Genomic DNA, 13,149 nt, shown 5'->3' on the forward strand with positions numbered 1-13,149 from the left:
AAGAGCTTACACATATCAGAGGCCAGTGTCTGTTTTAATCTCCATTAAAATCAGTTATTTAAAAAAAAAAGCTGACATAGAAGATCTAAATGGCGGTATTAAATAACAGTCCTTATGTAAACATACTGCGACCTACTTTCTGTTCATTGGCTATTTTTACATTAAGAAAGTCTGCTAATGTACTTTGATATAGACTTAGCAAGTTTAGATGCTCAGTAAGTGGACTTATTTGTTTCACCTTTATTTTGTGTTAAAACTTCTATATTATGTGTATATTTACAAGAAGGGAGAAAATTCAGATCTATGTAAACCTGTTCTGCTTGACATAAGACAGACAAACTTGTGCAACCTGTTTGACACACTGAGACTTGCTGACTGACTTGAAAAAATGTGGCAGGAGGTCATGAAAAAATTGATTGTCATGCCCAGGCTGGATATTAAGCAACATTGGGTAGATTCTTTTACTTCGATGATCCCTGCTTTAGGCCTGTGTCATGCTAAATGTGTGTTATTGCTTTGGTTAAAAAATGCGTTATGTTGATTAAGTAGCAGTCCAGAAGGTGACTAAAAAATGACTCGAGCAGCTTGACTTTTGTTCCTTTAACATGTACTTCGTTCTGACAACATTAACAACTTAACAGTCAGTACCTGTAGAGATAAAGCAGGGACGCAGTTGTTAAAGTTTTCCGGTTGCAATACAACACCATTAAACTAGGTTTGAGTGTCTTCTTTTACAGAATACCACTCTGAGAATCAGACTTCAGACATTATCCCATCTCAACTTAAAAGGAAAAAGAATAGTAAATAGGAAAAACAGTGCAAAAATATGTTCGACATAGGCTTGACTTAAAGATTGCCAAGTTAAAAATAAAAAATAAAAATATTTACCACAATTATTTGCTCTAGTTTTTGCAAGCCATTGTGGCATATTGCTGTCCCTCCCAGTCAAGCTGGTTCCTCCTTTTCCTCTCAGTTTCACTGTGAGTCACACACAAGAGACCGCTGAAGTAAAATAATATTAATCGATTTGATGAAAACACCTTATGTTACAGTAGGTGCAATAAAAGATTCACAACAGCTGCTGTACCACAGTGACAAAGGCTACGTTCACACTGCAGGCGAAAGCGCATCAAATCTGACTTTTTTGACCCTATGCGACCCAATCCGATCATGGTCTGACAGTGTGAACGGCACAAATCCAATATTTTTAAATCCGATCTGGGTCACTTTCGTATGATGTTTTAGAAAGCGACTGCTGTTTGAATGGTCATGTCGCATTAAATCCGTCTTTTTCGTCACTGACACAAGACAGACGACAATTATCAGCGCCGGGGAAGCGCCCGAGAATACATCGCGAACGCTTCCTGGCCATCCAGCATAGATGTTAGTGAAACTTTTGGGAAGACAGCATTGGAGAAACGTTAACATTTTATTTGTACTGTATAACCTGCAGATTCTGACAGAAATCTGCAACTATCCTTTGAATCACCGCTCCTCTCTAAAAAAGCAATAAGGATAATTATTAGGCCATATGTGAATAACAAAATAACTTTATAACTTAAAGCAAAATTGGGAAACGTAAAGTCCAAAACAAGTCTTTATATTAAGGGCTGTCAGTCAAACAATATTGTTTGGTCTGGATCCAAACAGAGCACGTTGTGTGTGACGTCTTTTTTTGTGCATACGGGCCGCTTTGAGGGTTCACACTAGAGCGCGTTTGCTGTCATATTTTATTTGTAGTGTGAAGAAGCAGACAAAAAAAAATCGGATTTGATCAAAAAAATCAGAATTGAGAATTAAGACCTGTATTGTGAACATAGCCAAGGTGAAGGAGGCCAATGGAGGATGTGTCATGCATTAGAGCTCTTCAGTCATGTCAACTGGTAGAAAAACCTTTTAGACTGCTTACCTTTTGCTGCTTTTATCCTCCGTCCTACAGTATGTTACCCACTGACACCCAACCCAGGCAGTGGTTAGATATTGGTTTATCATGATTTCTAGATTTTAGTTGGTTACATTTTTTTTTTACAGCATCTTAAGTGAATATGTATTATCTCCCCCCAAATTTGCAAGGTAAAGCACTACTAAGTACCAGTAACATGGCATAGGAGTACCGCAGACACGCAAATGTTGAATCTGTAAATTATTTTAATAATAACAGAACCAATAATAATATATAAACTCATAATCAGTCAATACAAGAGAACATTTTTGCACCAAAGGGGGAGCAGGAAAAAAGACATCTTTTCCTGGTCTCTCTCTGGAATTTGAAACGGTTACCTGTCTCTATGTTTGAACACAGTTTTGTTTTTTTTAAGTTTCTGCAGCAGGAAGAGCAACACTACTTGTACTATGCTGACCTTTGTCCTACATTTGCTTTTCACTAAATCAAAGTAAAGCAAACTCTGTTTAATTTGCACTAGTCTATGACCTACAACTGTATGTCATTACACAAACACCCACACACTGATGCAGTCCACAGGCATAGTTGCCTGTCTGCCAAGCAGATGATGCTGCAAAGGATGAGTTTAATGAGTCATACTTTCTGCCCTTCACTCACATTTATTTCTTGCGTCTCTCTATTCTCTCTGTCTGCTTTATTTTGCAGAAGTGAGGTTTTCACCTGCTTCTGTCCACTGCTTTCAACTATAATTGTCTGAATACTATGGTTGTTTTATTGTACTTTTTATATTTTACATTTATATTTATTTTGCATTTTGCACCAAGGGAGTGGCACTCCAATTTCGTTGTACTTTGTACAATGACAATAAAGGCTATTCTATTCTATTCTATTCTATTCTATTCTAATGAAGGTCCTCACATTTTTTTTCCCCCTCGGCTATCTGGAGAGACATTAAGGCACACCTATGTCCTCTATTACAGGTCATTTGTACATATTGCTTGGCAATAAAATGATAACGGTCATTATTGTGAAATGATCTTTCCGTGATGGAAATATAAGACATGGTTAATATAACCTCAGTAGAACTATTTGGATTCATGTGTTTAAATGAAATTTAACAGCACAGCTCCAAATAGGAGTAAAAAACAGAAATTTTAAGCATGAGCCATTTGATCTGTTTTGTATCTATTTATCATGATGAGATATTATTTTTATAATATTGCCCAGCTTTATTTTTACATATAATAATTGTGGCAGCTGTGATTTAGAGCAAAAATGGTCACAGCCATCATGAGCGATCATCTTGTCGACCTAAAATCGTTGTCAGTGCACGTTTTAAGAAGCAGAAATGGGTAATTCTGCTTTTTGGCTTTTTTCCCCGCTATACTTCCACTTTCTGCAGCTGCCAGATGTTCACCACTCCTAGTTTTCCTTCAGGAGGAATAAAGAAATCGAGAGCAAATCAATCCGCATTGATGTTTCCGCTCAGCCTTCAGTTGTTGTTATTGTCTTTCTTTCCTCTGTGGCTTTCTTTCCCCACTTTTATCCGAGTTTGCTGTTAGTGTCCTGGATTGATTTCTTGTATTTTTGAAGCCTCTTCTATACTCCTGACGGACTACTGCTTGTGACTTCATACCCCTGACACACATGTCTTATCAGTCTTTGTATTTATTGCCAAAAATATCCAGCTATTGTTCTAAAATATTATCTATAAGATGGAGAAGAGTAAATATGTGTTTGTCCTCCATGTGCCTTTGATTTTGAGGGTTTAGTGAGGGAATGCAATGACTTGCAAAACTGCACAATGCGAAGCAAGAGATACAGATTTGGAGGGCACAGTGAACTCTGTGTGACAATCTGAACACTTTACTTCTGGATAAAAGCAAACCAACCAGCCTTCTGTCTGCTGTTTTGTAAAGTGATTTTAAATTGGTGCCTTTGGATTTAGTACATCAGACAGAATATGCAGCGGGAGGCAGTGCAGATAAGATGTGCTCGGTGATGATATACTAAAAATAAACTTAAGCAGTAAGTCAGAGCTGTGGAGGTTTTGTTTTTTTTTTTTTTTTTCATCTTCGATGTAGTGGTTTTAACAAAAATATGTGCACCTCGTCCTTTCACCGCAACTTGTTTTCTTTCATTTTCAAGGCTGGTAAGCGCTTTTAAACTTATTTTCATTCTTTCAAACGGAAGACCGGAGCTGAGTGACATCAATAATGTATTCTTTAAACATGCGTGCTCATAGCATGCTATCACAGCCTGCATGAAGTGGATACATGCACTCATTGTACTGTGTATATTGACCTTTGAGTCGGATCAATAGCATCAATGTTAAAAGCTCAATAGTGTCCATCATTAAAGTAATGTGTAATAATGTGACCTCAAGGTTGTTGTGATATCAATACATTTTTAGTGATTTTTTTTTTTAAACTGATATTAAGGTTTAGTGAGGTGGGGTTTTTTTTGTTTGTTTTTCTTTACATATGTGGTGCAAAATACTGTGCAACTTCCTAAAATGAAAACTAAACAGTCCCCCAGAAAAATTCAATAAAGCTTAAGCTCATGCACATGAAAGGGGGTGCACCCAATATTTCAAAATATGGATTGCTTTATATTTTAAAATATTGCTGACATCATGCATTCTGGATTGCTTGCTCTGTTTTGTTTTGTTTTTTTTTCAATTCTTTTTAGGGCATAGTTGAAAAGCACTAGAGGAGTTTATTTTCAATAAAGGGAAGCATTACTCAGGGGATCTCCAGGAGAGATTTTGAGTGGGAGCGTCAGTTAATTCCTTTGTTGTCTGAAGTTGTTCCAGCGGGTCATCCACCCAGCTCCTTCAGGCTCCTTTTTGTCCAGCCCTCTGTCTCTCCCCGAGTACCACTCAGGGTCAGGTAGATGGCATTTAGTGAGTGGCTATAATTAGCAGAAGAACAGAGCAGATGGTAAAGTTGTCTGTGTTATTGGTTTGTTTCATAGGTGATGAGTGTGGAAAATTATTGGACGTCACAGCAGGACGTTAATAGGGAACAATAAGCGTGTACATGACATTCACAAGCCTTTTATGAGCCAAGAAAATTGTGATCATAGATTTACCCAGCATGAAGCATCTTGATGGTGAGTCATTTCACATCCTGTCGACAGACATTGTGTGTCAGCTGGTCTCTCAGAAATGAAACCTCTTTGGGCTTTGGCTCAGACCCTGGGAAGCCCCATTTGGTTTGGTGTCTAAAAATTATAATTTTTTCTCTCTTTTTATCTCATGTTCCCTAATAGCGTGCCTTTTTATCTCAGTATGGGGTCAGAACTGTGGCGCTTGTGGCTTTCCCTTTAAGTAGTGCCAATCATTGTGTTTTGACTTTGACTTCCCAGGCAGCTGGACACAGACAAGTGAAAAGACTCAACTTTGTAAAGCTTTTTAGTGAGTCTGTTCTCAAACCTGCAAATTTATTGTTTTGCTTTACAGAATTGAAGCTTTCTGTTGTTTCTTCTTCTTCTTCCTCCTTCCTCTTATTTTTCTTATTGGTTTTTATTTCATTTTATGATTTATTTTTTTTTCCAGTTCAGTTTCAGTTAGTTTCTGGAGTGGGTTTGCACATCTCAGTTTTGTTTCTATTAGCTCATCTGGCTGAAGGACCGATGAGCTCATGCCGTGGCCAGACGTCCATCGTCTGTCTGTCCACAGGTCATAAGAATATCTACTCCTCCCAGAGTATTTGTCAGATTTCAGTGGAACTTGGACACAATGATCACCTAATGGGAATGTGGGACTTCACCTGTGGTCAAGGTCAAGTTCATATTTATCATTCTCATTGATTTTAATTCATATTAGTTTTAGTTTGTGCAATATAGCCAGTCAGCTTGTTTCTGACCTGACATGTATCGTGACACATGTTTATAATGTTTACTTTGAGTGGTTTTGGGTTTTTTTTAATAGTATGTGTGGTGTTTGTCAGGGGTAATTTACTAGTTGTTTAAATTATTTGACTAACCAGGGGAAAGATTAAAGACTTTCTGAGCATAAATCACAATATATTTGACTTACAATCATGTAAACCTCCCAGTCTCAAAAAACAAACGCACCAAAACTTCCTCATGATTATTGTATTTGATCAGCATAAGGCTAAAGACCTTTCCTTCCCATTTTCTATTTTGTTACACTGAAATGCTTTTTCACATCTATTTTTTTGTGTTATTTACATGTATAACTTTGTGGTTATTCTCGTTTTTGTCACAACCACACAGAACAAAACTTGACTTGAATCATCTGGAGAGCTGTTTGCGCCTGTGTAGCAATCAGACCACAAGACTATTGTCCTGGGAATCCACTATTATAGCTGCCAAAATACCCTTCAAGAATACTTTATTCACCTTTTTTTCTAGCTAATAGGGACCCTCCATGAAATCTAACTTTTCATCATGACGGAAAATAACAGTGCAACTAGAGTGGAAAAGAGTGTAATTTTCGTAAATGGTCGATTGGGGAGAAGCTGAAAGGAAAGGGGGAGAGATTGATTGGACAGTCTTTAGATGTAGAAGTGCTTCGATTTGAGAACTTGCCCACTGGCCAGTCATCTCAGTTCAGCTCAAATAGTCGCCATCATCTTCTCTGCGTATAATAGAGCGTGCTGGTCAATGTCACGGGGTTTGACGCTCAGCATTTTTCCTGTGGCTCTAAGGATTTTCTTTGTTCTTAGCTTTGGATAGTTTTTTCCTTTCTTGTTTGCTTTCTTTTTACCCTTCACCGCCACACTTATAGGAGCATCACACTATTACAAATGGTACGTTAAGTGGTTCGTGTGTATTTGTACACACATGCTTTGTGTTCCTCTTTTACCCTTGAGTGTACAGAATCCCCTAATGCTTGTTTGGTAGCACAGAGAGATGGTTTAAATGAAGTGGTCCAATGCTCGAGGGCGCACTCACATCAACTTGGCCTCTCTGGAGCAAATGTGTGTGCGCTGGGGAGGCACAGTGAATAAACATCATGGAGCAGTATGCCGATATGTGTGTGTAGGTGTATTTCTCATTATGTACAGAGCATTAAAGCTTCAGTGAATGTTTAAAAACATGCTTCAGTATAAACATACAAATATGAGTGTGCTGTACTGCTGTTGATATCGTGAGGCTGCCTTCTGAATTTTGTTCATTAGTTACATTATGAATGTCTCTTTGCATTGCAATTGAATTGTTCAACCTTGCTGCCCACACTGTTTATCTAACTTAAACAACGTGATATATTATCCTGTAAAATCCAACAAAGAACTGTTCTGAGAAATAGTGACGTATTTTGTGAACGATGAAGGAAATTGTAAGTTCTGAACCTCCGTGTCTTTTTCCTGTGTGTGAAGCACTTGTCTCTGTCCTTGACACTTCTTGTCGCTAAGCAACTCAACATGACAGCAATTTGGCAGCGCCTAGCTGGCTTTGAGTGTTTGTAGGTGCAGTAGTTTAAGGCCTCGATGCCATGAGCAACTTTTTTTTGAAGTGACAGAGAATGCAGTAATCAATGGTAGCTGTTTGGCTGTGGTGATATTTCTGCAGGACACTTTGTGTGTCAGGAGAACACAAACCTGTGACCTTTTCAGGCCATGCTGCCACTGATTTTATTTTTAGTCTGGGCGGCCAAGCCAAAAACCAAACACGAAGCCTCACTAATGCACTGGCTGTCACGGGTGTGTGCAGAATCACGTATTTATTTTATAATATATATTTTGTTTCTTATTGCATTGTGTTTTTCAGTTACTTGGAGACTGTTATTGTGAATGATTGTATTAGGTTAATGTTATAAACTTGTGGTTTCAGGGTTTTTCCTGCTTAAAATGGTCCTTTGGAGTTTGTCACATAATCATTGGTCCAGATTTAGTTTGCCAAAGAATCTGTGGTACTCTTCGTAGCACAAGTTCATATATTTTGCTGTTATTTCTGGCCTTCTAATACACCAAAATGTATTTTATGTTTGAATAAATGAAACCCCACTTAGAAAAAAATTTTTTTTTTTGAAAGATCCTGGACATTTTAACAGTTGTGAAGTAGATTTGTTTTGATCACATGTTATGACTATGTATTTAAATTTGAGAATAAACAAATGACTTTGATTTTTCCTGTTTGTTTCTTTGTCTTCCTCAAAACATGTAGTCTCAAGTCAAGTGGCAGTCCTGCCCGCCCTCTCAGTGGATTCCTGGTTGGTCACCCATCTCACCAACCAGATTTCATCAACATCTGCGAGTCTGTCCGCTGCCCGCTGAGTTCACCTCAGTCTTCGTTGGAGGCCAGTCCAGCACTTCAAGCTGGACGGAGGAGAGAAGAGTGGGGCCGAGGGCCCAACATTTGTGTTGCGACATAGAACTTCAAATCTCATAGCACAACACACCACAGAGTCTACGCCTACAGGTCCCATGAGTCCACGGGAGAAAGCAGACTTGCCCACCTCAGGTTCTTCAACCAGCCACCTCAGCACCGCAGAGTGCCCCTCACACAGTGGGGTAAGTATCACACGTGCACGCACACATTTGCTGTGGTTGGTTCAGAGCAGTGAGGCGTGATGTGGGTCAGCTGGTTACACTGTAAAAGTATCCCACCAAAACACACACCCTCAAGTTTATAATTAAACAGCTGTTGTTAACAGGAAAGTATAATATAGTGTAACTGATGCTGACCAGTCTGACCTAATAACAAAATAAAAAAAACATGAGCTGGAGGATTTTTTTTAAGTTTAATTAAAGAAATGAATGTCAATTTTCTTTTATATTTTATATCAGTTTATTAGCAAAGTGCAAACTCGCTGGGGGCTCTTGTGTAGATAAATACAAAGTAGATTTGAAGCACACACACCACACACATCGATTAAAAACAGTAATTGGCACTGAGGGTTAATCACTTGGTCATAGTCTGGCCTCAGTTTGTGTCCTTTGGAGTTTATTGAACGGCATATTTAATTTAACATAAAAAGGCTGCGAGGCTTTTCTTTATTAATGAGCATTATAAAGTTAGAAATGCCAGTAACTGTTTAGGAACATTTTGGACCTACTTTGTTGTTAGTTCTGCGAGTGAGCTTTTGTTAGGGAATTATCCTTTAATCATTTAATATTAAACCATTAAAAATAAAACAAATAAAGCACAGTACATAAAACATGAGTTGAAGTAACACATTAACACTCTTCTTAGTGGGAAGTTTCCTGGAGACAGAAAAGTTGTGAAGTATTTTACATAAAGTATATCCAGTACAAAAAGCACAATCTATGCCATTAACAGTTTGACAAAGCTGTGAGTATAAAATTTCAAATGCAGTCTGCTGCTATACCTGAGCAGCTTAGAAAGAGTTGCTGGAGAATTTAATTTTGCACGTTTTTATCACGAACCTCCTCCTCAGCTTTTCCAACCTCAACTTATTATTGACACCCTCACCACCTTCTAGGCTGCTCAGACTCAATGATGAGTCATTCTGGGGTGTAGTAATTAGCAGTGCATTTTGATGAGGTTGTCTCTGGGACTGCCTGATGTTCACTTTTGGTTCCTCTCTAAAATCTCAAGCAATGTGGATATTGAATAAGCCCAAAACTCACAGCTCCTGAAATAAGCCTGTTAGTAGTATATAGAGTTGTCTTCGTGGAAGGAAAGCAAATGTTACCAAAATCAGTGTGTTTAGCACCATATGAAGATAACCTATCAAACAAATGTGCCAGACGCTCACCCTCAGAGGCACCACTTGTCCTTTTTCAGACTGAGCGTGTGTGTGTATACAGTCGGAGCTGCTGTTCTATTGTTCGCTGTGAAAGACGATCAGCAGTGGGACACTGAGCTGAAACACAATAGTATTTGTGTGTCTGCTTGTGTTTGGCCTTTTTACCCGCTGTAATAGAACACAGACACCTGAGACAGCATCGGGGCTCCCTGCCCCAGTCAGCAGGGACACGCTGTGTTAACACCCCACAGGCCACATTTGAATTTTTAAGTGTTTTGCTCAGGTGTTAGCTTCTCTCAGATGTGTTGTTTGTGCATGTGCGGTTTGGTTTTGGGGATGGTATTACACTTCCTGTTTGCCGTGAAACTGGAAACTTTTTTTTTTCTTTGTCAGTGTGACCTATATATTTCATATGTTTGATTTACATTTGATTTTATGGTAGGGAGATGATCTCCTGTTCAGAAATATTTACACGTTTCTGTTTTTCTGATAGTTCTGAACTTGTCCCTGTGGGATTCTGGCATTTGAGTGCTTTCCTGGTCACACCCATCTGTTGCAGAGACAAATTTTGAAACAATAGTTTCACATCCCAAAGTCATCAGCCTGCTATCTTTGCATGAACTATGTGTTATAGGGAATTTGGTGCTCATAACTGTTTTAGAAATAACATAAAAGTTAGAGATTGTCATGAAAGATGCCTGTAAGGGCTAAAAACACAACATCATTAAAGTCAAATTATGGGTGTTTTTACAGGTCATTTAATTTACTGAAAGTAATTAAGATGTTGAAGGTGGTAATATCTGTTACATGAGTCCAGTCCAGTTTAAAGTTTTCCATAATGGAGATAATGAAAGTAATTTGAGTAGGAATAAGAAAATATTCCACATAGGAACAAAAATATCCACAGAACCCAATAAACTCAGTCAACATTATGTCCTCTGTTTTGTTTTGTTTTTTAAAAAAGCTGTTTATCAGAAGATAACAAATAATGACAAACTCTCATAACACATGTAGTACACACAGCGCTGAATGAGACACGGCTAAGGAATTTGTTGTCAGTCACGTACACACGACGACGTAAAAGGAAAATGGCAACAGACGAATGACGTCTTCAAACATCCTCACTTCGTCAGGGTGGGTTTTTTTTTTTTTTTTTTTTAAACTTTTATCCATCTCAGGTTAATGTAACATCACTTTTTACTTCCTTTTCTTGTACCTGTCATCCACAATCACAGTCATTAAGTAATTCTAGCATCCTTCTTAGTCATTATTCATTAAACCCTCAAACATTGTGGGGAACAAATTAGCACTTACAGTCACCAGTTAGTATATTGGTTATACCTTGCCGGTGCCAGGTTGGGCCTCCTTTTTCCTTCAGATCCACTTTAACTCTTTGTTACACAGATTCAACCACATGCTGGAAACATTGCTCAGAGATTTTGGTCCATGTTGACACGAAAGCATCACAGTGGCTGCACATCCATGATGTGAATCTTTTCTTCTGCATACTTTGGTTGTAGCCATTTTTCTCTGACCTCTGACATCAATAAGGCATTTTGTCACAGAAAACTTCAGTTCACTGGATGTTTTTATCTATTTTAGACTATTTCTGTAAAGCTTAGAGATGATAAATCCCAGTTGATCAGCAGTTTCTGAAATGCCAACAATGTAATTTCGAAGTTTCCCTAAATGTTTCCCTAAATGCCTTAAGTTGCTGCCATTTGATTGGCTGATTCAGTATTTGAACAAAGTGGCCAGTGAGGGTTTTCTATTTTGGAGTAACCCACCAGCATTGTTTGTGAAAATATCAGCAAGAAAGCAAATAAAATCCCCTGCTTTTAAAAAATCTCCCAGCTTGGTAAGGCTTTCAGAGCTTCCATTCTGTATCCAGTAAAGCAAGGAAGGAAAAAAAACTTGCTTCAAGGCCTTTAACTGTGAACAGCTTGATAAAAATCTAGGACTTTGTTGCTGGACTTGCAAATTCATGTCTACTCGCGTTCATTTGCACAGTTTGTCTTGTGACCACTGGAGCACTGCACTGTGTGTGTGTGTGTGTGTGTGTGTGTGTGTGTGTGTGTGTGTGTGTTTACCTTTACTGCCCCAAGAGGCCAGCTGTACATGTGTGAGTCACATGTCTGTTGTGCTGTGCAAGGGTTAGCGTGTATAAGTGTGAGCACTTCCCTCCAACACCAGTTCAAGTTCAAACTCTTGTGTCATTGGTCCTCACAGTTGGACCATGTAGTTTAAAGTTCACTGGAGGATGTTGAACCTCTTTTGCTCACCCCTGACCAAGCTAGAGAAGCTAATCATTCATTGCAAACACAGTATGTGTATGTAGGTGTGTGTAAGTGCATGTGTGCCATCATTAGTCAGGAGAAAGTCATTAGTCAGGTATACATATAGAGTAGTTAATGAGCCTGCGGGGAGCTGATTATATGTTTCTTTTTGTGTGTGTGAGCGTGTGAGGCATTGGGCAATATTGCTGTTTTGGGACTTTTAAGAAAAACAGCCTCATTTAATCTTGAGCAGACCGATACCTTGAGGGATTTCCTCTTCTTGTGTCTATATATCATCCAAGACCAACTTCTTAGCTCGTGCTCAGAGGAAAAGTGTTGCGAGTCTTTCTGCTGTCATGCTCTGACATTCATTTTTCTTTCTTTCTTTTTTAGGTTTTATTCAGTATCTTAAGAGATCCCAGATACAGCACATTTTGATTCATTTTCACAAACGTTCTTGCAATAAATAACTGTGCAATCCCTTCATCTCTTTGTTTAGTCTTTAAAAAATGTAACACATCCAAAATGAACAACCACTCCCACTTTAATCATGCCATGTTATAACAGACTGATAAATTGAAATCACAACAGAATATATAACCTTTTTATTTCACTCTTAAACTACTGCCACGTTAAAAAAGAATAATTAAAATGGCTTAAGGCAGACCTTCCCAAAGTGTGGGGCCCCAGGGGGGGGCGCAGTATGAAAGGGGGGGGGGGGGGACAAAACGCTTGGACATTGCAAGTACGAGGCGCCCACAGAAACGCAAAGCAGGAGATGAGGCATCACTGAATATGTTTCCAAACCAACTTCATTCTAAGCCAAAGACTAGAAAATATGGTGAAGCATATTTTCCCTTTGGTTTCACCTGCACAAGTGCCGAGGTAGGTCTCCCCTGCATAATTGATTTTCCCTGCGTCAGGAGCAGCGCTGGGCTCTCCAAATCACGACAAACAGTATCCCACAGCTGTTTGTTTTTAAACCCATTTTGCACAGAGAGGCATTTTTTGAAAAATGTATTGATAGCAATGTTGAATATTATTATACATGAAAAAAAAAAACAACTGCACGTAAAATAATCACACCGTGACGCCTCTGCCTTTGTAAATGGAGGGACAGTAACTGCGTGTGTATATGTAAGCGTTTAAAAACTGAAGATAGTCAGATTAACAGTATTTTGTCTCTATCTGCCAGTCTGCAATTCATCTCATGTAAACAATAACATGCGCACAGCGTGACGTGAAAAAAGGCACATAGCTTTGACATTGCGTGACGAACTCTGTATTCC

The 13,149-nt window shown here is 38.7% G+C and overlaps 1 protein-coding gene across 2 annotated transcripts in view; it reads left to right on the top strand.

The window, feature by feature from the left end:
• adipor2 (adiponectin receptor 2) overlaps positions 1 to 13,149 on the top strand; it is a 30,619-nt gene that overhangs the window by 5,524 nt on the left and 11,946 nt on the right. The window contains exon 2 of one of the 2 annotated variants that reach the window (XM_085136959.1): positions 8,039 to 8,385. In XM_085136959.1, the coding sequence (XP_084993085.1) occupies positions 8,299 to 8,385 (87 nt within the window). In that variant the 5' untranslated portion in view covers positions 8,039 to 8,298. Of the gene's footprint in view, positions 1 to 8,038; positions 8,386 to 12,616; positions 13,131 to 13,149 lie in introns of those variants that run through there. The other variant, XM_085136960.1, reaches the window with a different exon arrangement.

The sequence above is a fragment of the Neolamprologus multifasciatus genome, chromosome 17 (assembly GCF_963576455.1).
Source record: "Neolamprologus multifasciatus chromosome 17, fNeoMul1.2, whole genome shotgun sequence".
NCBI lineage: Eukaryota > Metazoa > Chordata > Actinopteri > Cichliformes > Cichlidae > Neolamprologus > Neolamprologus multifasciatus.